General features: G+C 44.1%; 3 protein-coding genes and 3 non-coding genes across 6 annotated transcripts in view; 5 read left to right on the top strand and 1 right to left on the bottom strand.

Annotated features, from left to right (window-relative positions):
* The window catches only part of H2BC17 (H2B clustered histone 17), a 48,802-nt gene extending 37,544 nt beyond the window's left edge, over nt 1-11,258 (bottom strand). Inside the window, exon 1 of the mRNA XM_054686651.1 lies at nt 10,679-11,258. Within this exon, the coding sequence (XP_054542626.1) occupies nt 10,846-11,226 (381 nt within the window). The 5' untranslated portion in view covers nt 11,227-11,258 and the 3' untranslated portion in view covers nt 10,679-10,845. The remainder of the gene's footprint in view (nt 1-10,678) is intronic.
* TRNAG-GCC (transfer RNA glycine (anticodon GCC)) lies at nt 1,724-1,794 on the top strand. Its single transcript has one exon. It is a non-coding gene; the product is annotated as a tRNA-Gly (tRNA).
* Nucleotides 2,139-2,210, top strand: TRNAM-CAU (transfer RNA methionine (anticodon CAU)). The gene has a single exon. It is a non-coding gene; the product is annotated as a tRNA-Met (tRNA).
* LOC112209637 (U7 small nuclear RNA) lies at nt 7,124-7,186 on the top strand. The gene has a single exon (XR_002944461.1). It is a non-coding gene; the product is annotated as a U7 small nuclear RNA (small nuclear RNA).
* A 42-nt stretch (nt 11,259-11,300) lies between the features above and the next one.
* H2AC17 (H2A clustered histone 17) lies at nt 11,301-12,841 on the top strand. Its single transcript, XM_016955073.4, has one exon. It carries the CDS (start codon nt 11,540-11,542, stop codon nt 11,930-11,932), a length of 393 nt encoding a protein of 130 aa, XP_016810562.1. The 5' UTR covers nt 11,301-11,539; the 3' UTR covers nt 11,933-12,841.
* Nucleotides 12,842-13,482: 641 nt separating this feature from the next.
* Nucleotides 13,483-16,751, top strand: LOC112209457 (histone H3.1). Its single transcript, XM_024357077.3, has one exon. The coding sequence runs from the start codon at nt 13,891-13,893 to the stop codon at nt 14,299-14,301; it is 411 nt and encodes a 136-aa protein (XP_024212845.1). The 5' UTR covers nt 13,483-13,890; the 3' UTR covers nt 14,302-16,751.
* Nucleotides 16,752-25,641: the final 8,890 nt, after the last annotated feature.

Here is a 25,641-nt window from a genome sequence, read left to right as displayed (position 1 = left end):
GGTGGTGATGAACTTGTTTCTGCTTTTTTTGGTTTCTAGTGACTATGGGCATGCCCTGCTCGTCCCTGTCTTGTGGCCACATCACTCTCAGCTCTGGCTTCATTTTCATCTCTTTCTTTTCTGTGTGAGCCTCAGTCAAATCCCTCTTTACCTGTCTCTTACAGGGATTCATGATGGCATTTAGAATTCACTCCGATAATCTAGAATAAATCCCTCCTCCCAAGATTCTTAATCACATCTTTCTCCATATAAGGTAACATTTGCAGATTCCAGTGATTATCACGTAGACATATCTTTTGGGAAGGGCCATCATTCATGGTACTGCATCATCTGTATCACTTAGGGCTATATAGTCCATCATCTTCCAAAGAAAAGAGCATAAAATTTACTTTTGAAGGATCAGATTTTTTAAATTTTAGATTCTTAAGGAAATTAGCAGGAATCCAACTTTATTCCTACTTGTAGTATAATTACTATCATGAGAATTTGTAAACTGTATACATTTTCCTGTTTAAAACAACAAACACATAGATTATATCATTTTTCAGTACATAGACTGAGTTGACCACAGGGCAAAAATTGGTGAAAAAATAAAATCTTTTTTGCAGATACAAGAGATCGATATAGTTTTTAAAAGGTGCATAAGTATTAGCACCATATGGATAGTGGAATTATTAGGAAGATAATACCGTCTGTCTCTCTGTGTATAATTTAAATATAGACACAGAATACACTGTCATATTTATCGTATTTTACTTTTCTAAATTATTTACATTAAGAGTAACAATCATATTCCCATAAATATGTCACAGGTTTTTTCTTTAAACATCATTTCCAGTACCAAAATGTGTCCCACATTATGCTCCAACAAAAAGACACAGATCATCAGACTGATAAAAAAGCAAGGCCCACTATATGCTGTCTATAAGAAAGGTGCTTTAAATATAAGGACATTCGCCGGGCATGGTGGCTCACGCCTGTAATCCCAGCACTTTGGGAGGCTGAGGTGGGTGGATCACTTGAGGTCTGGAGTTTGAGACCAGCCTGGCCAACATGGGGAAACTCCGTCTCTACTAAAAATATGAAAATTAGCAGGACACGGTAGCAGCACACCTGTAATCCCAGCTACTTGGAAGGCTGAGGCACTAGAATCGCTTGAACCCGGGAGGCGGAGGTTGCAGTGAGCCATGAAACGTGCTACTGCACTCCAGCCTGGGTGACAGAGGGAGACTCTGTTTCAAAAACTATATAAAATAAAATAAAATAAAATAAAATAAAATACATATATGTGTGTGTATGTGTATATATATGTATATATAATGACACACATAAGTAAATAGTAAAAGGTTGGAAAAGGTAGCCACAATAATATTAATCAAAAGAATTGGCTATATTATTATATATAGTCAGCGCAGGCGCCCGCGACCCGCGGGGCGGAGGTGCTGGCCCAGCCAGAGCAGTCCAACCTCGCCGCGGAGACCGTGCGGGAGCCGGGCCGCCCACACGTGGGCCAGCCTCCAGTGTTGCAGGAGACGCTTTGAAGTTACAGTGAAAGGGATTTTTTTCTTCCTGAAAAGGGAAGAAGGCTCTATTAAGAGGCTCTATTCAATAAGAACGGAAAGCCACCTAAATATCTTTTTGAAAACACAGCCTATGGTATTAGTTGGATTCCTGAAAGACGACAAAGCCTTCCTAGAGACGACAAGGCTTTTTCGTATGCGAGGCATTGGTGGTTCAGTGGTAGAATTCTCGCCTGCCACGCGGGAGGCCCGGGTTCGATTCCCGGCCAATGCAGCGATGATGTTTTATTCTTGAAAACTACGTATTCTATTTCAGAAGGTGGGTATTTTGCCTATGCCTTTTTTGCCTTACTCTTACATTTTGACTACATGATAAAGCAGGCAGGCCAGCGACATGCTGTTTTCTTACAGAAACATCGAGGTTTTTTTTTGCTTTCAGAATGTTTGATACCAATACACGCTGAACTCATCCTCATGTTTGCAGCATAAATAGAACTAGTGGCCCTTGGTGGGGTGTGGAAATCAGATTTATTTAACCATACCAAAAAACCAAAATCCCCACCAAGTTTTGAGGAAAACATCATAAAGAATTCACTGCAAGTACCTACTACCGTATAGAGCAGAGTGGCGCAGCGGAAGCGTGCTGGGCCCATAACCCAGAGGTCGATGGATCGAAACCATCCTCTGCTATTTTTTTTTTTCTTTTTCTAAAAAGATACTTACGACTTACTCTCACCAACCTTCCTTCCCTTGCTAGCTCAATCAAAGGAAAAGTGACAGCAAATGGAAGCATTCACATGCCTTCGAGGAGAAAATCAGGAAGCAGCTTTCAGTTAAGAAATTAGAGGTACCCCATCTTACAGAGCAGGAATTGATACTAAGTCCATGAGCTGAAATATCTCCACCTCAGCATACTACCAGTTTGTAAACTATAATTTAGTTTAGAGTTCCAAGTTTACAGGTAGCTAATTTTTAGAGATTCAGTTAAAGAGAACTGGAAGTATTTATTTTATTTTTATTATTTTATTTTATATTTTATTTGAGACGGGGCCTCACTCTGTCACTCAGGCTGGAGGGCAAGTGGTGCGATCATAGCTCACTGCAACTTCGAACTTGTGGGCTTAAGCAGCCTTCTGAGTAGCTGGAGCTACCGGTGCTACCCACCTAGCCCAGCTGAATTTTTTTCTTTTTTTTTTTTTTTGGAGAGATGGGGGGTGGGAGGAAGGTGTCTCACTTTTTTTGCCCAGTCTGGTCTCAAACTCCTGCGCTCAGATGATTATCCTGCCCTGGCCTCCCAAAGTATTGGGATTATAGGCGTGAACCCTCTCGCCAGACCGTGAAGTTATTTTGAATAACAACTCTTCCAAAAAATGTCTTGCTCCTAGTCTGTTTTCTTCCTTAGCACTTATTACTATGCAGCATATTGTCTTTATTGATTTAGTATTTTCTCTCTCATGGGAAGTAAATTTACAAGGACAGATTTTTGTGTTTTGGCATTGTGGTTGCCATCATACCTAGAACAAGTCCTGGCACATCTTAGACACTGGTGAGTTGGTAAATATTAGTTAATAGCCACAATTTCCAATTCACCAAACCAAAACATCAGTATTCCTCATTACTCACCATCTTATTTCACCTTTTAAAAAAGTATAGAACAGTTCAAAAGTGACCACATGGATTTGATCTATTATTTAACATCATGACATGTAAACTACAAATCTCTTTTATATTTAGAGAAAAGAGGAAAACACTCATGAAATTTAAGTATTCTTCAACTCCATCCCCAGACCTGTTATCGACTTTCTCAGGTCAAGTCTATTATGACTTTGATGTTCATCTGTCCCATTTCATTTTCACTCTTGCTTATATATAGGCCCATGGCAATACAATTTTTTTTCTGAGACGGTCTTGCTCTGTCGCCCAGGCTGGAGTGCCATGGCACCATCTCAGCTCACTGCAACCTCCACTTCCTGGGTTCAAGCAATTCTCCTGCCTCAGCCTCCTAAGTAGATGGGATTACAGGTGAGCACCACCACTCCCAGCTAATTTTTTTTATTCTTAGTAAGGACGGGGTTTCACCATGTTGGCCAGGGTGGTCTCAAACTCCAACACTGTTCTCAATAAGAAACTTTCTAATCACACAGATAATCAGAGGCACATGTGATTTATCTAAAAGAAAAAAAAAGCCAAGAAAAATGGAACTCTACTTTCTATTTTCTCCTGGATCCTATTTAAGAAATGAATTTTCAGTTTGTTCTTGGATATTGTGACGGCAGACAGAGCCTCCTTGCAAAGTAGTGAATTCAATTTACCTCCTAATCTTGTACAAGGCTGCCATTCTTCTTTCTGTATATAGTTTCCTATTAGCAAGCACGAAACTGAAAAGAGAGCAGCTATATAGAGATAGTCATTTTGTAAAGACAGACACTTTGGGGCCTGAGAGCACACTGTCACTGTATTGTGAAAGTTGTCAGAATCAAAATGTAATCACTAATGTTAAGAAAACTCTGACAAATAGAGCCCAGGAAGGCCATGAGGAGTGGGTTTTTATATTTGTATGTCTGATCATAAAAACTATCACAAAACATTGTAAAAACCACAACCTTGTATAAAGGCCCTTGCAAATTTACACAAAAATATTTTTATAAGGACATCCATCCAGTAACTGTCTGTCTAACCTTGAACTGGTGTTACCTTTGTTATTGATCTTGTCGATGAAAAGAGTCAAACCCTGTAAAATATTTGAAGAGATTTATTCTGAGCCAAATATGACCATGACCTGTGACATACCCCTCAGGAGGTCCTAAGAACATGTGCCCAAGGTGGTCGGGGCACAGCTTGGTTTTATACATTTTAGGGAGGCAGGAGACATCAATCAAATACATTTAAGAAATACATTGGTTTGGTCCAGAAAGGCAGGACGCCCAGGCGGGGCAGGAGTATTGGGTGGGGGGTCAGGGTGGGGTGCTTCCACACTACAGGTGAATTTAAACGTTTTCTGGTTGACAATTGGTTGAATTTGTCTAAAGACCTGGGATTGATAGAAAGGGAGTGTTCAGGTTAAGAACCTGAGACCAAGTTCTTTTGAAGTCTTAACAGTGGCTGCCCTTAGAGACAATAGATGATAACAAATGTTTCCTACTCAGATCTTAGTTAATCTCTTTAGGATTGGGAGGGTCTGGAAGAAAAAGATCTAGCTATGTTAATAGAGATTCTTTACAGACACAAATTTTCCCACACACAAAAAAAACAACTTTGCAGGGCCATTTCAAAATATGGCAAAGAAACATGTTTTTTGGTGTAAAATATTTTGATTTTCTTCCTTGTCTCATAATGTTTTATGCCAGAGTCAGGTTGGAAAGTAAGTCATGATATATAGGGTTAAATAAAACCCATCTGATGAGAATTTATGATTTGTAGGGTATGACTCCCCAGACCCCTTAGATGGGAATTTGGGCAAGATAAAAATCAGAGTTTAGTCCTCAATCTTTATAGTCAAGGATAATTCTTTCTAAACAATTATGTAAATAATTGATTTTTTAACCTTGTCTTTTTTACCTTCTTATATACTCAACTTGTTTACTCTGGCATGCATATTCCCATTACAATGCTCTATTCCCCCAAAATATATTTTCTTTTAGAGAGCCTCCCTCTGTTATTTACGTTGGCAGTGTAGAACTACTTTTTCCATGATTGAAAGAAATCTTATCATATGTCACATTTGTTAGTGATAGCTTCATGTGATCCATATGGATGAGATCTATTTTCAGAAGCCAACTATTTCTTCTGGAAGAGACTTTGGAAATCACTTTTAGTTGAGGAAAAAGAGACCAGGAAGAACAGACAATCCAGTAAATTACATAAAATGAGGTGATGGCAGCCAGGGTGAGTAGTGGATAGAACTTAAACTTTCTAATTCCTCAAATTATTAATCCTCAGTTGCCCATTTTATTCTTTTGGATGCCAACTAAAGAGATTTTCAAACCTCAGAATTTCTTAGAGACACCTGGAGACTCCTTGTGTGGGAGACTATTTCTCTGGCCAAGAACTGGTCAGGTTTGGAGGAAAAGGGTACTGAGACTAGCTTTCCTCTCTCCACACCTCCTTTCCACATTCATCACTCGGAATCATTCAGCATTTTATCAACTCTTTATAACTTAAATTCTTTCTCTATTTAAATACAGGAGTAAGGAGAAAGGGGAGTTGGAGCGACCTAGGAAGGGTACTATAATGAAAACAGGAATGGACTTTCAGAATAGATAGTGGCCTATCTGGAGGAGGAGCCAATTTCTAGTCTTTTCTCAGTTCCAATTCTGTTGCTGTTAATCTTCCCAAGATAGATAAAAATTCCTAGGAAGAATTTTCATGATTAATTGACTTCCTTCTCCTGGAGAATCTGCATTTAGTCAAATAAAGGAGATTGAGAAAAAGCCCCTCTCTGTGCATTTGCTATTTCCCAAATAACTTTAGTGGGAAGTAATCAGCATAACAATGCGGCATACTTTGGGATGATATTTCCTGGACTCCTTCAGTATACGTTATAGAGGCAAGAGGCCAGGCACGGTGGCTCACACATGAAAATCCCAGCTTTCAGAGGCCAAGGTGGGTGGATCACTTGAGTCCAGGAGTTCCAGACCAGCCTGGCCAACATGGTGAAACCGCTTCTATGAGAAGCACAAAAATTATCTGGGCATGGTGGTGCATACCTGTGGTCCCAGCTACTTGGGAGGCTGAGACATGAGGCTTAAGCTTGGGAGGTGGAGATTGCAGTGAGCCGGGATCATGCCACTGCATTCCAGCCTCAGCAACAGAGTGAAGGCAAAAAAAGGAAAAGAAAGAAAAACTCCTTGAATTACATTACACAGTAAAGGAAAGCTTCCCCTTCACCCTCTGAAGGTTTGCTGAAAATCACTGACTAAAGGCAGATGAATAGAAGAAAAAAAAATTATTTGATCACAGTTGTACGTGACATGGGAGCCCTTCAAAATGAAGGCCTAAAGATACAGGGGAAATTGTCCATTGTTTTTAAGGTTCTATAAAGTATGGACAGCCTTGTAGAAATGATTGGACATGAAGGGCAGGATCTAATGATAGTAAACAGAGTAGGGAAACCCAGCAAGGCCTGTCTGTCCAGATTCTTCTTGGCCTCTCTGAGCAGCATTCCTTCCTTCTGGGTATGGGGCAGGTCCCTCTCTGGAATAGGGGTCTTATGCCCTACAGTCAAACAAGGTAGGGCAGACAATTTCTGACCATAAATGGCCAGTTTTCATACAAAAAGCCTTGGGGAATAGGGTGGGTGAGGGGAGCTAGAGTAATATTTGTAGGTTTTACGGCTGGCTTTGGGGAAAAAGGATTCTGGTTTTTATGACCTGCCTTGGGGAAGAGAGATTCTAGTTTCTGTGGCTAACCTTGAGGGAGAATGATAGATCAGAGACAGAAGGGCAGGAGGTCAGGGAAAAGCTTCTGCTTCTGAGGCTGCTGCTGAGGCCTTCATTTTGGGTTATAGTTTCTGAGCCCCAACAATATATCAAAACATCACACTCTCTGTCAAAAATGTATACAATTATGATTTGTCAATTAAGAATAATATTAATAATAAAAAATAGTGTTACAGCTCTTTTAGAATTTGTCTAGCAGGCCTTCTGGTTTTTGCTGGGAAGTCCCCACCCCCACAAAGAATAACATTAATAAAAAAATAAGAAAATGTAACATAAATAGAAAAGAACTGGCTTATTTACCCAGGTAACTACTCAATCCACAATGAACAACTCCAAACATCTTTCACCACTTTTACCTCATAGCTGTGAGAACTGAATTTTTTGTTTTTTCTTTTAGTTCACTGTATCTGTTTACTTAACTGGCAGAAAATAACTCTTGAATGCCTGATGTATGTGAGGCCTGATGCTTTATCCAGAGGGGCCAAGTGAGGAATGAATTATTTTCAGCTGAGAATTTAGAAAGTTGGGAAGGCCGGGGCATTTGATCTGGGCCCTGATGGCAGAAAGAGCAGCTTGGTGAAAAGCTTGTCATGGATACATGAGTCTTTGTTAATGTCCAGAGATCTCAACTTCAAGGATGAAGGGCTTCATGAGATCTCTACTTTAGAGGTGAAGGACTTGATGAAGTCAACAGACATTTTTTTTTAATAGTCTGTACCATGATATAAATCTTTTATTAGCTCTCAGTATTGAAAATTTATAATATTTCACATTAAGCTGCATATACTCTTGAAAAATTGGAAGTCACACTGTCCTTGTACTTGCATTGCTAGAAGGGAGAAATCAGTGAAATCAAATTGCACAGGTTTTGTCTTCAGTTCTCAAGTTACCACTGGTCCTGTTAGTTTCCATATTAGTTGGCATTTATCAATACGCTTGTGCTATGGTTGTTCTTACAGCAGAATTAAGAAAACAGTGAAATATATCTTGGTCAATTATCTCTATCAAAACTGGAAAAATGAAATATGCCAGAAGTCTGTGTGTTTCAAGAAAAATAGCAAATAGCACCTCTCTTTATAGAGATAAGGCATGATTTTTAATATCCAGCTGTTTTTGCTCTAATGTGCTGGGCCTTTGTTAGCAACTGACTTTTAACTTCTGGTTTAAGGAATATCATAACTGTCACCTTATCTGCAAATTAAGCTAAATGTAGATATTTTATAAAGGAGAACTTGGAATAGAAAGTCGGGATGAAAGCATGGAAAATGGTCTTAAGTGCTGTTATGGACTTCATTGTGTTCCCCCAAAACAGACCAGGTGCAGTGGCTCGCGCCTGTAATCCCAGAACTTTGGGAGTCCAAGACCAGCCTGGACAACATGGTGAAACCCTGTCTGTACTAAAAACACAAAAATTAGCTGGGTGCTGTGGCAGGTGCCTGTCTGTAGTTCAGCTACTCAGGAGGTTGAGGAAGAAGAATCACTTGAACCCAGGAGGTGGAAGTTGCAGTGAGCCGAGATTGCGCCACTGCACTCCAGCCTGGGCGACAGAGTGAGACTCTGTCTCAAAAAACAAAACAAAAGAAAACAACTTCATGTCGAAGTCCCAGCCCTCAGTGTGGTTGGTATTTGAAGACAGGGCCTTTAAACAGATAATTAAGGTTAAATTGAGTTGTAAGTGTGGGGACTTAATCTAATAGAACTAGAAAGCACGATCGTATTATTATTTATTTTAGGGTATAAAGCATTTTGGCTTTTTTTATTTGTTTATTTCTTTTGGACAGCTCTGACCAGATCACAAAGCTCAACAGGACTTTCTCCCTTACCCACTCCTCGCTCTTCCTATTAACTCCCCCGCCCCCCTCCCGCTCCCTTTTAACCTCCGCACTAACAACTCTTGAAGAAACTTGAATCCTGCAATTAAAAGGAGTGAAAAATGGAAACCCTGCCCTAGCCCACTGACTCAGTAGAAAGTTAAGAGGAAAGCATTTTAACTGGGGCTGGAAAACACAACGCCTTGAACTTGTGCTTTTGCTTTTTTGCCACAAGATGGCAGGAGAAGGCCACACGTACTCTCTCACCCACTCGGAGGCTAATCACCCCTCAGATGTTCTCTCAAGGACGCGGGATGGGCAGGGAGAAACGAATCTCGAAAAAGAGAGCGAAGAGGAATGAAAGGAGGGGACAAATGTGATGCCAAGTTAAAGAACATGATGAAATCAGGGGACTGCTCTCCAAGTAACTTAGCTTGTCGATAAGCTCTGTCGCCAAGCCCGAGGCACCAAACTTTAATGACGAGGTACGGGGACTGGGGAAGAGAACATTTTAGGGAAGTGAACGGCAAATCCTACAATGTATTTTGAACGACCCACTAACCAATTGGCATAATTCGGGGCTGTTTGTCACCTGTGACAGAGACGAGACTATTCGTCCGAGATAGCCTTCCACCCATAGCTGCAAAGGAAGTGACGTCAGGAAAATAAAGGAAAAGTTAAGGGGTGATTTTAAAGCCTGGAGTGGAATTGTGGAGGGGCTTGCTATTTTGCTGCTAAAGATTTACAATAGAAGTAATTTATTGAAGAGGGGATAACGCAGTGGAAGAGGATGCAATGCTATGAGAATTCAGGCACTGTTGAGAAGAGGGGATCATGCCTTGAAAAGTCTCCACTCCCTTGTACTCGCACGCTCTTGGTTTACCTCCTATTTCTGTGATCTCTTCTGGGGTCCGCTTCTCTTTAAACGCAGGGTTCTCCAACTTCTATCTCAGGATTCCTAATCATGGACTTTAAAATCCCAGCCTGAACGCTGCCCCCGCCCCAGCTAATCCTGGCACACCTCCCTCCCCAAGGCCAACTGATTAACATTGCAAAAAAGCGGCTTTCCCAAGTTGCCAGGTTCTTTGTTCAACATTTTATCCTAAAGGAGCTTCCTTAGCCTTTAATGTTTCCCGTCCCGCTTTGACACCAATAATTTCAACCCACCCTAACATATCTGCAGCGATGCCAGACGAGATGCCTATTCTCTAAAGTGTATGGAAAATGGACACCGGTAAGTCAATGTCACCCAGGATCCGTACAACTGCAGTAAGTGGGACGGTTAATTCACAGCTTCCGGCTCATGGCGCCAGAGTCCGATGCACTCCTGCAGATAACGGTCATTTCCATTCCGGGAGAACCTCTTCGAAAAACAACCCGGATGAGACTATCTGGCAAATTGCAGCCCTTGGCGGGCTTTTCAAATAGAGCGTTGACCAATCAAAGGGGGACGTTACAGGCACTGAAAGAATAACCCGGCCGCGCGCGATGGCTCACGCCTGTTATCCCAACATTTTGGGAGGCCGAGATGGGTGGATCACGAGGTCAGGAGTTCGAGACTAGCCTGGCCAAGACGGTAAAACTCCGTCTCTACTAAAAATGCAATAATTAGTCGGGCACGGTGGCGGGCGCCTGTAATCCCAGTTACTTAGGAGGCCGAAGCAGAATTGGTTGAACCCGGGAGACGGAGCTTGCAGTGAGCCGAGATCGCGGCACTGCACTCTATCCTGGGCGACAGAGCCAAGCAAGACTCCATTTCAAAAAAAAAAAAAAAAAAACCACAAAAGGAAAGTAACCGAAAACCGAAAGCAAACTTGTAATTATAGCTTAAAGCACAACTGCAAGCCTTTTTCCCCAAGGGTATCTAAGAACCCAAGCTAAATTTGTCTGATGGAGCGTCTATACTCACACGCAAAAAGCCTAGGGAGCTTAGCTTGCCTTTTCCCGCCGTCTTCCCTCCTAATGGAGGCCGGCCGGAGCCCACCCAAAAGACTACAAGCAAAATGCACAGGCTCTTTCTCTGGAAGCGTGAGTGGCTCTGAAAAGAGCCTTTGGATTGCCGGCAGCTGTGAGAGCTCACTTGGAGCTGGTGTACTTGGTGACGGCCTTTGTGCCCTCGGACACGGCGTGCTTGGCCAGCTCCCCGGGCAGCAGCAGGCGCACGGCCGTCTGGATCTCCCTGGAGGTGATGGTCGAGCGCTTGTTGTAATGCGCCAGGCGGGAAGCCTCGCCAGCGATGCGCTCAAAGATGTCATTGACGAAGGAGTTCATGATGCCCATGGCCTTCGATGAGATGCCGGTGTCGGGGTGGACTTGCTTCAGTACCTTGTACACGTAGATAGAGTAACTCTCTTTGCGGCTGCGCTTGCGCTTCTTGCCGTCCTTTTTCTGGGCCTTGGTTACGGCTTTCTTGGAGCCCTTTTTGGGGGCAGGAGCAGATTTAGCCGGGTCGGGCATGGCGGAGGAGAGTGAAAGAGCACTCAAATAACAAGAATGAGGACAAGCTGGGTTATGCCCTATTTATTTACAAGTCTATATGCAGATGAGATTGAGAAATTCTTCTGTCTGACTGGAAGTTACTCAGATGACGTTGATATCAATATAGTCCAATCAAAACACGTATATTCAGAAACCTCATTTGCATTAAGAGGAAGCTGCAAGCTTAGCCAATGGCCCAGCTTCTTTTTCGCGCCCAGCAGCTGCTATAAAATGCGCCTCCCTGTAGGTTCCTTCCACTCACTTTCTGACTTAGGCCACAGGTCGTTTTACCATGTCTGGACGTGGCAAGCAGGGCGGCAAGGCTCGCGCCAAGGCCAAAACCCGCTCCTCCAGAGCTGGGCTCCAATTTCCCGTAGGACGAGTGCACCGCCTGCTCCGCAAGGGCAACTATGCTGAGCGGGTCGGGGCCGGCGCGCCGGTTTACCTGGCGGCGGTGCTGGAGTACCTAACTGCCGAGATCCTGGAGCTGGCGGGCAACGCAGCCCGCGACAACAAAAAGACCCGCATCATCCCGCGCCACTTGCAGCTGGCCATCCGCAACGACGAGGAGCTCAACAAGCTGCTTGGTAAAGTTACCATCGCTCAGGGCGGTGTTCTGCCTAACATCCAGGCCGTACTGCTCCCCAAGAAGACTGAGAGCCACCACAAAGCTAAGGGCAAGTAAGGGCTGAACTTTAAAAATGTAAACTTACAAGACAAAAGGCTCTTTTCAGAGCCACCCACCATTTCTACGGAAGAACTGAGCACTCTGTTCTCCAAACCTATCAGAAATTTGTGGCCGAGTTCAAGCACTGAGGTCATTACTTTCCTATTGGGTAAAATATAGGTATTGAATCAGGCCTAGTAAATACTATCCAACTGCTACCTTATAACATGAAGGAACCTCCTTCATTGTCCCCTCCCCACAAACTGTCCTGCGTCTTTAAAAAACTTGGGGCCGGGCGCGGTGGTTTATGCGTCCTTAGCATTTTGGGAAATTGAGGCAGGTGGGTGGGGAAGGGGAGAAATCTCTAGGGACCTGGAGTTCGAGACCACCATGATAACGAGACCCCTGCCTCTTAAAAAAAAAAAAATGGCTGGGCGCGGTGGCTCACGCCTGTAATCCCAGCACTTTGGGAGGCCGAGGAGGGTGTATCACAAGGTCAAGAGATCGAGACCACCCAGGCCAACATGGTGAAACCCTGTCCCTACTAAAAACACAAAAATTAGCCGGGCGTGGTGGCGAGCGCTACTAAGGAGACAGGCAGGAGAATCGCTTGAACCCAGGAGGCAGAGGTTGCAGTGAGCCGAGATCACGCCACTGCACTCCAGCCTGGGCGACAGAGCGAGACTCCATCTAAAAAAAAAAAAAAAATACCAGGCGCAGAGGCCCTCGCCTGTATTTGGCGGACTGACAGCAGAAGGAACACTTGAATCCCAGGAATTTGAGATTTCAGTGAGCCATGACCTCGCCACTGCACTCCAGCCTGGGTGACAAAGCGAGACCCCGTCTCAAAAAAAGAAAAACAAAACCCAAACAAAAGTATTTCTGGTGATCATTTGCTCCTGTGAATATAATAAATGTTAAACTAACCTTTTTGTTGTCTTCATGGGTCTTTATCAATACCAGAACCTGGTAGTTCTTTGATCAACTAAAATCTCCATCCTAATAAAATGCTGTTGTCAGAACTACCCAGATTCACTGGCAAAAATCTAATCACTGACCCAAACCTGTAATTCCGCGCATGCTAATGAAATTAAGCAATGATTTACATAATTAATCCAATCAGCCATTGGATTGCATTAAACTCAGTTAATGAAGAGGTCAGATACCATTTATTGGTATCATTTAGTCAAGCACCTATCAAACTCCTTCCCCACACCACACTGGACAAAACTAAAGTTTTGGTGTTTTAGAGGAGAATGTGCCAGCCTAAGTTTAAATTGTTTTTGTTCTGGGTCTTGGTACAGTCATTAAAAGATTTAATTAAGCAGTTACAAAACGGAACTACTTTTTGGAAATACTAGCAAATACGTTGTTCTACTGTATGTATTTTTACACGATCCGAAATAGGAAAAATGACCCATTGGAAATGAGTTTAAGAGTACGACTGACCTACACAAATTCTAGGTCAGCTTATCTTTTCATTGGGGGAATCTTAACATGATTGGTTGAAAACAATAAATAAAAGTGGCGCGGAGGACGAGCGCAGTGGCTCACGCCTGTAATCTAAGCACTTTGGAAGTCCGAGGCAGGCGGATAACTTGAGATCAGGAGTTTGAGACCAGCCTGGCCAACATGGTGAAACCCCTTCTCTACTAAAAAAAATTAGCCGGGCGTCGTGGCAAGTGCCTGTAGTCCCAGCTACTCCGGAGGCTGAGGCGGAATCGCTTGAACCCGGGAGGCGGAGGTTGCAGTGAGCTGAGATCGCGCCACCACACTCCAGCCTAGGCGACAGAATTAGAAGCCGTCAGGTGAAAAAAAAAAAAAAAGTGGCAGGAACCAAATGAAGATAGTATTAACAACCAACCAGGTTTTTCCTACAACAGTTCTGACCAATCAGGATCAGATCATCGTTATAAATTCTGGTAGAAGCCACTGCTCATTCAGCTGCTTGCTTTCAGAGCATAGCTTTCTCAACTATGGCCCGGACGAAGCAGACAGCTCGCAAGTCTACCGGCGGCAAGGCACCGCGGAAGCAGCTGGCCACCAAGGCAGCGCGCAAAAGCGCTCCAGCGACTGGCGGTGTGAAGAAGCCCCACCGCTACAGGCCAGGCACCGTGGCCTTGCGCGAGATCCGCCGTTATCAGAAGTCGACTGAGCTGCTCATCCGCAAACTGCCATTTCAGCGCCTGGTGCGAGAAATCGCGCAGGATTTCAAAACCGACCTTCGTTTCCAGAGCTCGGCGGTGATGGCGCTGCAAGAGGCGTGCGAGGCCTATCTGGTGGGGCTCTTTGAAGACACCAACCTCTGTGCTATTCACGCCAAGCGCGTCACTATTATGCCTAAGGACATCCAGCTTGCGCGTCGTATCCGTGGCGAGCGAGCATAATCCCCTGCTCTATCTTGGGTTTCTTACTTGCTTCCAAGCTTCCAAAGGCTCTTTTCAGAGCCACTTACATTCTCACTGAGGATAGCTGTCACACCATTGGTCGACTGTCTTAAATCAACTTTAAAGCAGGGATAAACTGGCGGAAAGTCGTCAAGGGTTGTTCATTCTGATTCCTTGCAGTGTCCTTTGTCTTCTAAGACGGTCCTTTTCACTTGTCCTCTGTGACCCATCTCACAAGGGTCTCACTTTCTCCGAGGAAAGTCAGCAAATCTATATCCAAGGTCAATCCGCTTCAAGGGGAAAGCCAAAGTCCTTCCTGCACATGCTGTCCTTTGGGGATAGCATCTCCAGAACCCCATAACTAACAATTAGATTACAGGTTAAATGAGATGCCATTTTTAACTGAAACGGGCACTGCCCTTGGGTCCCCTGGAAGCTTGCTGAAAATCACGGACATGAGGCCGGTTGATTTAGCACATAGACACGGGAGACTTCAAAATGAGGACCCACCCACCAATGAGATACAGAAGTTTATATATCACCTTGAGATTATAGAAAGAGTGCAAGCTTGGAACCTGGGAAAACAGATTATAGGAGGGAGAAAGGAAGAGACTTGGCTAGCAAGGGGGGCGGGTCTTGTTATGTAGATGAAAACACACAGCTAGTAGTCCTCAGAAAAAATAGATGGTAAATGTCTCTTGTCAGGGTGGGCGTGGTGGCTCATGCCCTCCACTTTGGGAGGCAGTGGAAGGAGGATTCCCTGAGCCCAGGAGTTTGAGATCAGCCTGGGTAACAGCAAAATCCTGTCTCTACGAAAAACAAATAAAAAGAAAGGTGGGTGTTGCAGCGCACAACTGTAGTTCTAGCTGCTCAGAAGGCTGAGGCAGGAAGATTGCCTGAGCCCACGAGTTCAAGGATGCAGTGAACTATGATTGCACAATTGCACTCCAGCCTGGGTGACAGAGCAAGACGGTCTCTTAAAAAATAAAAATAAAAAAGGATCAGACTCTCAGTTAATCTCTCCTAGATCCAGGAAAGGACTAGAAAGGGAAAGCCTGGCAACAAATGGAAATTTCCCCCACAAAAGACTGATTTGCAGGGCCTCATCGGTCTCCGGGCCCTGAGGCAGCCATTTCAAAATAGGGCAAAGAAATATCTTTTGGGGTAAAATATTTTTATTTCCTTCACTTTACTTTCCTCAAGAGACTGCTTTAAGGGTTAAATGCAGTAATATATTCTAGGGCCTTGGACAGTGCCCCAGAAAACACATTAGGTACACAAAAAATATTTATTGAACCTGATTTTATCTCTGAATCTTAGTTTGGAGTGGCTCTTGTGGGAGACTAAAATATGCCACCCCGAAGTATACTTTGTCGTATTTCAAGATGGCTATTCAGAGAAACTGCAGAAATAGGAATAGCTCTGAAAAGCTCTTTTTTGTAAAAGAAATGTATACCTATCAAGGAAATCTACATTAGTAAACAGTGGATGCAAGTACTGGCTTTCTCTGAGGCTCCCTTTCCTGCCTAAAGAGGAATCTAAGACTGACTCAAAGGAGAGAAAACTACTTTGTCACAGGCTGTCAGCTATTCTGCGATTACCTGAGAGACTTTATCTACATAACAAGAAAACCTTTGCCTTTCCTTCCCTGGTGCCTTTGCCTTTCCTCCCTCACCCTCCTCCAACATGTGTCACCACCTCCTCCAAACCCCCAGAAGTCTCAAGACCTTTTTTTTTCTGTAGTCTCAGAATGGCATAAAAACGTCAATTATTTGGCCCTTCTGAGAGAGAAATAATATAGGGTGGTCACAAGAGAATAGAAGATTCCATGCAGTAGTTTCACATGACTAGCAAAAAGGAAACTGTTGAAATAGCTGCACAAGCTAGGAGCCAAAAAGACCCTGAAAACCGAAATGTTTGCCAAGCTGGCTAAGTCCTACTTGACCCAACATGGCACTGGATTTGACCTAGCTTTCACCTGGGACCTTATTATACACTTATTAACATACAAATCAGACATCCACCAACACCATGACAGTTCCAAGAACACCCATATTTCATGGAAAAATGGATGGCACCACAGTTCTGAGAAATTGTCACCCTTTTCCAGAAATCTTCATGGATATTCCACCCCTTGGTTAAAGAAACCCATAAAGATAGAAGCCCCAATCACTCCTGGGCAAGACTGACTCTCTTGAGTAAGCCTGCACTTCCCTTCCTTGAGCATGTATTTTTCACTTTGCAATAAACCTCTGTACTTTTTCTGACTTGTCCTTGGATTCTTTCTGGCAGCAGTGGCAAGGGCCTGGACACTGGCTGGGATCAACATCCTAATGGCATTTGGGTACCTCCCCTAGCCCACCGGTATCATTTCTTGGAGTATTGTATTTTGTGAGGCTCCTGTGCATATGCAGGTAATAAATAATTTGTATGCCTTTTTTTTTCCTGTTTATCTTTCTACTGTTGGTTAATTCCAGAGACTCAAATTATTGAAACTTCAGAAATCAAAGCAGAAGTTTAAAACGACCTTCACCCTCAGAAATGGGGAAATACACCTAAATTCTCTGAGAAGATTGGATTGAGAAGTCACTCTTGTCACTGGTCAAGATTTGGGAAATAATCCAGTTTGATCAGTAACACAGAAACAAATCACTTTAATGATGTCACTTCTGCTAATGGCCAGTCTTTCTTATTTTTTATTTTATATTTATTTATTTTTATGATTTCGGTTAGCTTCTGCTTCATAAAGCAACATTTTCCAATCTTGTGTTCCAAAACAGGAAACATTTTTGTTTAGGAGGCAGAAAAGATGAGAATAAATGCTTCAGAACCATTCCTTCTTCCCCAGAAGTGTTGAAGCCCTGAAAGGGTATAAAACAAGACAGCAAGCAAAGTCACCGAAAATATAAATAAAACTTTTTTTTTTTTTTTGAGACAGAGTCTTGCTCTATCACCCAGGCTGGAGTGCAGTGGCACAATCTCAGCTCATTGCAAGCTACGCCTCCTGGGTTCACGCCATTCTCCTGCCTCAGCCTCCCAAGTTGCAGGCGCCCGCCACCATGCCCGGCTAATTTTTTTGTATTTTTAGTAGAGGCAGGGTTTCACCATGTTAGCCAGGATGGTCTCGATCTCCTGACCTCGTGATCTCCCCGCCTCGGCCTCCCAAAGTGCTGGGATTACAGGCGTAAGCCACCGCGCCCAGCCTATAAATAAAACTTCTGTAGATTTCCACTCAAATGGAATCTGCTACAAAAACTGTTTCCCAAAAATATGGTTCTCAATATGAAAGAGATTCTAGGCCTGACCCGGTGGCTCAGGCATGTAATCCCAGCACTTTCGGACGCCAAGGTGAGTGGATCACCTGAGGTCAGGAGTTTGAGACCAGCCTAGCCAACATGACGACAAAACCCTGTCTCTACTAAAAATACAAAAATGAGCCAGATGGGGTGACACGCACCTGTAATCCCAGCTACTCAGGAGGCTGAGGCGAGAGAATCGCTTGAACCCACGAGGCAGAGGTTGCAGTGAGCCAAGATTGCACCATTGCACTCCAGCCTGGGCAGAGGTTGCAGTGAGCCAAGATTTTACCACTGCACTCCAGCCTGGGCAACAGAGTGAGACTCCGCTTCAAAAAAAAAAAAAAAAAAGATTCTAAAATGTAAAAAACATGTTTTTCTATTTATCTGCTGATAATAATAAGGTTTGTTATCTGCACAAGACTAGAAATACTGAATTTTCTCAGAAACTAGTACAAGCTACATTAAAATTTTAATCTACATAAGTAGTGTAGAGAAACAAGAGAAAAACTTCCCCTTTGCCCTCTGAAGTTTCACTGAAAAATCATCTCACAAAGTGCAGATTAATAAGAGAAATGGCAAATGAATTTATGATGTATACATGGGAGAGAATCACTGAGTGATCATCCAATATCCCAGTAAGGCCCAAATACTTATATAGCCTTATTTCAGAAGGGAGAGGAAAGATGGGAAATATAGGTAATTTTGTTTACGGGCAATAAATAATTAGTAGGGAGAATAAATGGCTTGGAGAACAGAGATTAATTGTAAATAATTCTCTTGGGAAATTGACCTAATCGCCCCCCAAAGGCCACATCTAATATCGCCACATTGGAGACTAGGCTTCAACACTGAATTTTGTGAGGACACAAACTTTCAGTTTATAGCACTGGGTATAACTTAGTGTTGGATGGGAGATGGAGAAACACTCTCATGTGGTGGTTTACTGATGGTGGCTTTGCAAAAGACATTTTGGAGAACCATTCCTTCTGTGCCCAGGCCTATGCTCCAAGAAAACTCTCCTATAGACCCATATGAGGACATATCAAGAATATTCATCAAAGTGATATTTGTAATAACATGAAAGTAGAGGTAATTTAAGTGAATGAATAAGTAAAATATAGTGGATGAATACTAACAAATGCTCTCTTTTCTGAGGTCAAGATATAAGCAAACGTCAAAAACAAGAGCTGAACTCAAGACCCCATCAACCTTACTGTTGCCACTCAATTCATACTGTAAAAGAAAAGGGCTGGGCGCGGTGGCTTATGCTTGTGAGCCCAGCACTTTGGGAGGCAGAGGCAGGCAGATCACGAGGTCAAGAGATGGAGGCCACTCTGGCCAACATGGTGAAACCCCGTCTCTACTAAAAATACAAAAAATTAGCTGCGCATGGTGGCGCGCGCCTGTATACTCGGGCTGAGGCAGGAGAATCGCTTGAACCAGAGGGGTGGAGGTTGCAGTGAGTTGAGACCGTGCCATTGCACTCTAGCCTAGTGACAGTGAGACTCCATCTCAAAAATAAAAATAAATAAATAAAATTTGAGGGACTTCTAAATTTATTATGCCAAAGGGGAACTTAAGCCCTGAAGACTGATTCATGTAGCATATTTTCAATTCTGCTTCTCAGATTATAGTTTAACTCTTTTCCTCATTGTTCTTGTTCTGTAAATGTCTAGCAGAGATCAGACCTCCCCACTTCCAATCACTGATCTTAGTTGTGCATTATCTGCCTCCTTCACTGTCCTTTACCTAACTCAGACCAGATGATGCTCAAGACCTCATGACAGTTACATCTTCTTGAGGCTCAGAAACTAATAACCAAAAATATTGTGGGTTGACATGCTGAACTGAAGAAGCTTCAAGTTCTCTCTGACCATGCCTTCCAAAATCTCTAAATCCTCTATCTCAAAGCACTGGATGAAGTTGTTCTCTGAAGTTCTTTTATCTGCCTAATGTCCCAGCCCACCAACGAGAACAATTGTTTTTTATTCTCTTCCCTGTAATCTCATTACCTATTATAGAAAAAAAATATCAAGAATGTAACCATTGACCGGGAGCGGTGGCTCACGCCTGTAATCCCAGCACTTTGGGAGGCCGAGGTGGGCGGATCACCTGAGGTCGGGAGTTCAAGACAAGCCTGACCAGCATGGAGAAACCCCGTCCCTACTAAAAATACAAAAAATTAGCTGGGCGTGGTGGCGCATGCCTGTAATCTCAGCTACTCAGGAGGCTGAGGAAGGAAAATCGCTTGAACCCGGGAGGCAGAGGTTGTGGTGAGCCGAGATTGCGCCATTGCACTCCAGCCTGGGTGACAAGAGTGAAACTCCGACTCAAAAAAAAAAAAAAAAAGAAAAAAGTAACCATACCTGAACAGACCCTTTTACAAGATAATGTTGTCTCCCAGGAGCACTCAAATTCCAAAGAGAACTATTTACAAGTTAATCTCTTTTCCCCAGTCCACTCATTCTACCTAGTAATCATTTATTGCTCCTCAACAGAATCCCTCTTCTCACAACCCGCCGGTGACTTGTTTAGCTATGACCCAAGCTCTCATTCTTTCTGTAACCTTTTTCTAGCTTAAGAATGTTTGTAGGCCGGGAGCAGTGTCTCACGCCTGTAATCCCAGCACTTTGGGAGGCCGAGGCGGGTGGATCACGAGGTCAGGAGATCGAGACCATCCTGGTTAACATGGTGAAACCCTGTCTCTACTAAAAATTACAAAAAATTAGCTGGGCGTGGTGGCGGGGTGCCTGTAGTCCCAGCTATTCTGGAGGCCGAGGCAGGAGAATGGCGTGAACCTGGGAGGTGGAGCTTGAAGTGAGCCAAGATCGCGCCACTGCACTCCAGCCTGGGCAACAAAGCGAGACTCCATCTAAAAAAAAAAAAACAAGAAGAATGTTTGTAAACCTTTGTACACTGTTGGGAAGTGGGTAAATACTCTGTAGTTGTTTCCCATGTGCATGTTAACACATTTGTAAGGCTTTTCTCTTATAAATCTGCCTTTTGTGGTAAAACGTTGTAAATGACTACAGGACACCAGGGAAGACCCCTTACCTCTTCACTATTGATTCTTATTATAGATGAACTTCCCTGTTTTCTCTCTTACACAAAGACTTCGTCACTATCATATTGTATAAGATGGAATTTTAAATATACTCTTTTAAATGTGAAAGAAAATAAAAACAAGCTGTAACTAATCAAATTGTACCTCGTAAGCCACCTTTGTACAGAAACTTAAAATTCTACTAAATTTCTTTGTTTTCTATCTATATAAGCAAGATCTTTAGTTTTATCTTTGGAGCTCTGATTGATTCCATTGATCCTGGAGTCTGTTTTCCAAATGGCTATTCCCAGCTTTCGTTTGAATAAACTTAAAAAAAAAATTCTTCTTAATAGAGACAGGGGTCTTGCTATGTTGCCCAGGCTGGTAGGCTGGTCTGAACTCCTGGGCTCAAGCGATCCTCCTGTTAAAGAAAGGCTTCCCAATACAGACCCCAAGAGAGGGTTCTTGGATCTCTTGCAAGAAAAAATTCAGGACAAGTCTGCAGTGCAAAGTGAAAGCAAGTTTATTAAGAAAGTAAAGGAATAAAAGAATGGCTACTCCATAGAGCAGCCCTGAGGGCTGCTGCTTGCCCATTTTTATGGTTATTTCTTGATGATATGCTAAACAAGAGGTGGATTATTCATGCCTCCCCTCTTTAGACCATATAGGGTAACTTTCTGACGTTACCATGGCATTTGTAAATTGTCATGACCCTAGTGGGAGTGCAGCAGTGAGGACGACCAGAGGTCACTCTCATCACCATTTTGGTTTTGGCTGGCTCCTTTACTGCAATCTGCTTTATTAGCAAGGTCTTTATGGCCTGTATTTTGTGCTGACTTCCTATCTCATGCTGTGACTTAAAATGCTTTAACAGTCTAGGAATGCAGCCCAGGAGGTTTCAGCCTTATTTTACCAGCTCCTATTTAAGATGGTGTTGATCTGGTTCACACGCCTCTGACATTCCCGCCTTTGCCTTCCAATGTGATGGGATTACAGGTGTGAGCCACCACGCCCAGCCAAATAAATTCTTTACAACTAAATTCTGACCCTTTCAATGATAGGTTGAAAGACTTTCAGGAGAAACTAAGAGGTTTCCTGATAAAGAGTTTTGCAAGTCAGTTTTAAAACCATAAGCACTCGGCTAGACGCGGTGGCTCGCGCCTGTAATTCTAGCACTTTGGGTGGGTTGACTGAGCTCAGGAGTTCGAGACCAGCCTGGGCAAAACGGTGAAACCCCGTCTCTACTAAAAATACAAAAAATTAGCAGAGTGTGGCGACCGTAGTCCCAGCTACTCGGGAGGCTGAGGCAGAATTGCTTGAACCTGGGAGGCGGAGGTTGCAGTGAGCAGACATTGCGCCACTGCACTCTAGCCTGGGTAACAGAGCGAGACTCTGTCTCCAAAAAACCAAAGCCATAAGCACTCAAAGAATATGGAACATATGGCATAGTAAACGTCAGGCAAGAGGGCGGAGGGCGGTCTCGCTGGCTCACGCCTGAGATCCCCGCACTTTGGGAGGCTGAGGCAGGTGGATCATCTGAGGTCGGGAGTTGGAGTCCAGCCTGACCAACATGGAGAAACCACATCTCTACTGAAAATACAAAATTAGCCAGGCATGGTGGTGCATACCTGTAATCCCAGCTACTCGGGAAGCTGAAGCAGGAGAATCCCTTGAGATCCACCATTGCACTGGAGCCTAGGCAACAAGAGCAAAATCTGTCTCAAATAATAATAATAATAATAATAATAAAAGGGCACGGTAAGACAAAGAGAAATCAAGAAGGGCAGTGGATTCTGTATCTTCAAAGTTCTTTAGTTGGTCTTTTTGTTTTGCTTTTTTAGAGACAGGGTCTCACTCTGTCATCCACGCTGAAGTGCAGTGGTGCCATTGTAGCTCACTGACACATCGAAGTCCTGGGCTCAAGTAATACTACCCCCTCAGCCTCTGGAGTTGCTGGGACTATAGGCCAAATCACCGTACCTGGCATCTTAATTGCTCTTAATACCACATGGGGGTATTATAAGCTTAAAGATGCAGGCAGGGCGCATTGGCTCATGCTTGTAAACCCAGCACTTTGGGAGGACGAGGTGGGCTGATCACTTGAGGTCAGGAGCTGGAGGCCAGCGTGGCCAACGTGGTGAAACCCCGTCTCTACCAAAAAATAAAAAAATTAGCCGAGCATGGTGGTGCGCGTCCCAGCTACTTGGGAGGCTGAGGCAGGAGAATCGCTTGAACCCAGGAGGCGGATGTTGCAGTGAGCCGTAGACCGCACCACTGCCCTCCAGCCTGGGCAACAGTGAGACCCTGTTTCAAAAAACAAAACAAAAACAAAACAAAAAACAAAAAAAACACTTAAAGATGCTTTGAGGATGAGAGCAGAGATGGTGATTTCTCTGAGGCAGGGCCAAGGAAGAAGGAAAACTTCATGTTTCCATGTCTCATGTTTAAGTTTCTGACCTGGCAAAGGCCAATGAAGTAGAATGCAAGATTTCAGAGAATAAATTAATGGAGAGGAAAAGACTGAATAGCAAATGGTGTTTTGTTTTGAGACAGCGTCTCACTGTGTTTTATATATATATATGTATGTGTGTGTGTGTGTGTCTTTGTGTGTGTGGTGTGTTTATGTGTGTGTAGGGGGACAGGAGAAGTGAGAACTAGAAGTACTAATAAACAATTTGTGGATGAAGACCAAAGAGGGGGAAAAAGCCATGTAAAACACAACCTATCAATCAACCAATTCTAAAGCCTTAAGCAAAACAAACAAAACTGGGTGTCAATGAGATAAATAGGTGGCATATCAGATGGAAATTTTTAACTATATTAAAAAGGATTGAGGCCAACACTGCAACCATCTTTGCAAAATTATGATAGTGAAAGAGATCTATCTTAATCAACTCCATCTTGCTTCTAACCTCCTGGCTGTCGTTGTTCATTCCTGGGCATAGGCTGAACTAACTTTGGGAGAAACATAGTTCATAGTAAGCCCAGCACTTTGGGAGGCCTAGGCAGGTGGATCACGAGGTCAGGAGTTCAAGACCAGCCTGGCCAAGATGGTGAAATCCCGTCTTTGGTAAAACTACAAAAATTAGCCAGATGCGGTGGCAGTCGCCTGTAATCCCAGCTACTCGGGAGGCTGAGGCAGGAGAATCACATGAACCTGGGTGGCAGAGTTTGCAGAGAGCCGAGATCGCGCCACTCCACTCCAGCCTGGGTGACAGAGTGAGACTCCGTCTCAAAAAACAAAAAACCAAAGACCATAACAGCCCTTTCCCAGAGAAGACCTCCTTCTTGCTTGGGGACTAGACACAAACATGAGCCACAAGATTAGAAATTATGGTTTAGGAGACATGCAGCTGGAGGCTACAATATTCAGACCCTCCCTAAACTGCTTTTAAGATCAGCACTTGAGATGTTTTGCAGACCCTGCACTTGATGAATCAGCTGGCACCACCCAGATCGATAAACTGGTTCATCTGATCTTGCAGTCCCCACCTAGGAACCGACTCAGTGCCAGAAGACAGCTTCGACTCCCTATGCTTTCATCCCTGACCAGTCAGGACTCCTGGCTCACTGGCTTCTCCCCATCCACCAAGTTACCCTTAAAAATTGTACTTCTGTTCCAAAGGCTGGGAAGAACTAAGCTGCCACAGCTCCTCCCATTTCTTGGGCAGGGCTCTTTCCTGTTGTGTGTTCCTCCAGGGCCTGTCCTGTACCGAACTCTGTCTGTTCCAGCCTTCATCCTTCCTGGCTGTTGCTTTTCCTCTAAAGGGCCTCAGAACTCTTGCTCTTCCTGGGCTGTGGGGGAATGAGTGTTCTTGCCATTTGCCAGCCTAATGCGCATGGTTTCTGCCCCTGGTAACAGGAGTGAGTGAGCCCCTCAGACCTGCACTCTGGGTGTCTCCTGCTTTCAAAGGTTCTTAATAGTGAATGCTTTAAAATTAAAGTCATCACAAAATGGAAGTTTTCCCAGGGTGGAAAACAAGAGGAAGTGCTGCTGTAATTGGGAGCACAAGGGGCCTCCCAAAAAGGAGCCCCACCTCAGCATCACTGCCTTATTTGTGGCCTCCGTGGGGTGAGTGGGGTTCTCTCCTCCCTCCCTCCCTCCTCCTGGGGTGGGAGGGCGCTCCTATTCCCATCTTTGTGTTCCCTGGAGGCAGGTATCACAAAACATTTGTGAATTGCTTTAGGTGCAGGGACACCACCCACTCAGGACTTTTCCCCATCATCCCTTCCATTGCCACACCCTAGATCCAGCCTCAGGAACTAATAAGTTTTGAGAAAAGCAGGCGGTAGAGCAGCAGCTTGGTGCTCTCAGCGGTGGCTGGCTGGCATTTTTCTCTAGCATTGTGGTGCCACCTTCCCTCCTTGTCCCAAGGTTATAAGGCCTTGTCTTTCTCTTTGGAATCATAAAGTGGAACAGAGTCCCCAGAACTCGTGTGGCCATTTCCGCCAGCATCACTCCCCGGTGCCTGTGGGGTCCCGGTGTACCTAAAGGGAGAACGATCCCATGTGCTAGCCAGAAATATACCGTCTCTTGAAGGAAAGCAGTAGCTCAGACTTTTAGAGCCAGCTGTGGCTTCGGACCCAAGGCCTGACCTAGGCTGCTATCCTAATATTGCAGGAGGGGCCTCTCTTCCAAGCCCCACCCTAAGGGTTAGCCCTTGGCCAAATCTTTTGCCATCTGGTCCCAGCTAGGCTTTTCTGACTAAATAAGCAATAAGAGGGTCTAAGCTGACTGAGTTGCAAGGACCCTTTCCACCCTCCCTTGGATCTCCATGTTTTTCCAGATGGAGGAAGAGCATGTGCCACCCCCTGTCCTAACAGGCTTGTCCAAGTGCTTGGTGTGGGACCCAAGACCAAAGCCCAGGATGGCTTGGTGGGAGTGTCCCTGCTGCATCTGCATGAAGCCCCTGCTTTCTAGGCCTCACTCCCATCAGAACCCTGCCTGCCCACCTGCAACTCCCCCACAGCAATGCCATTCCCACTTGCCCCAGAGAA

This window comes from Pan troglodytes, chromosome 5, assembly GCF_028858775.2.
Source record: "Pan troglodytes isolate AG18354 chromosome 5, NHGRI_mPanTro3-v2.0_pri, whole genome shotgun sequence".
NCBI classification, from domain to species: Eukaryota; Metazoa; Chordata; class Mammalia; order Primates; family Hominidae; genus Pan; species Pan troglodytes.
This window is presented reverse-complemented; position numbering and strand designations above follow the sequence as displayed.

What these genes read in the sequence shown, in the direction of transcription:
- H2AC17 (XM_016955073.4), top strand. Translation starts at nt 11,540, where the DNA reads ATGTCTGGACGTGGCAAGCAGGGCGGCAAGGCTCGCGCCAAGGCCAAA.
- LOC112209457 (XM_024357077.3), top strand. Translation starts at nt 13,891, where the DNA reads ATGGCCCGGACGAAGCAGACAGCTCGCAAGTCTACCGGCGGCAAGGCA.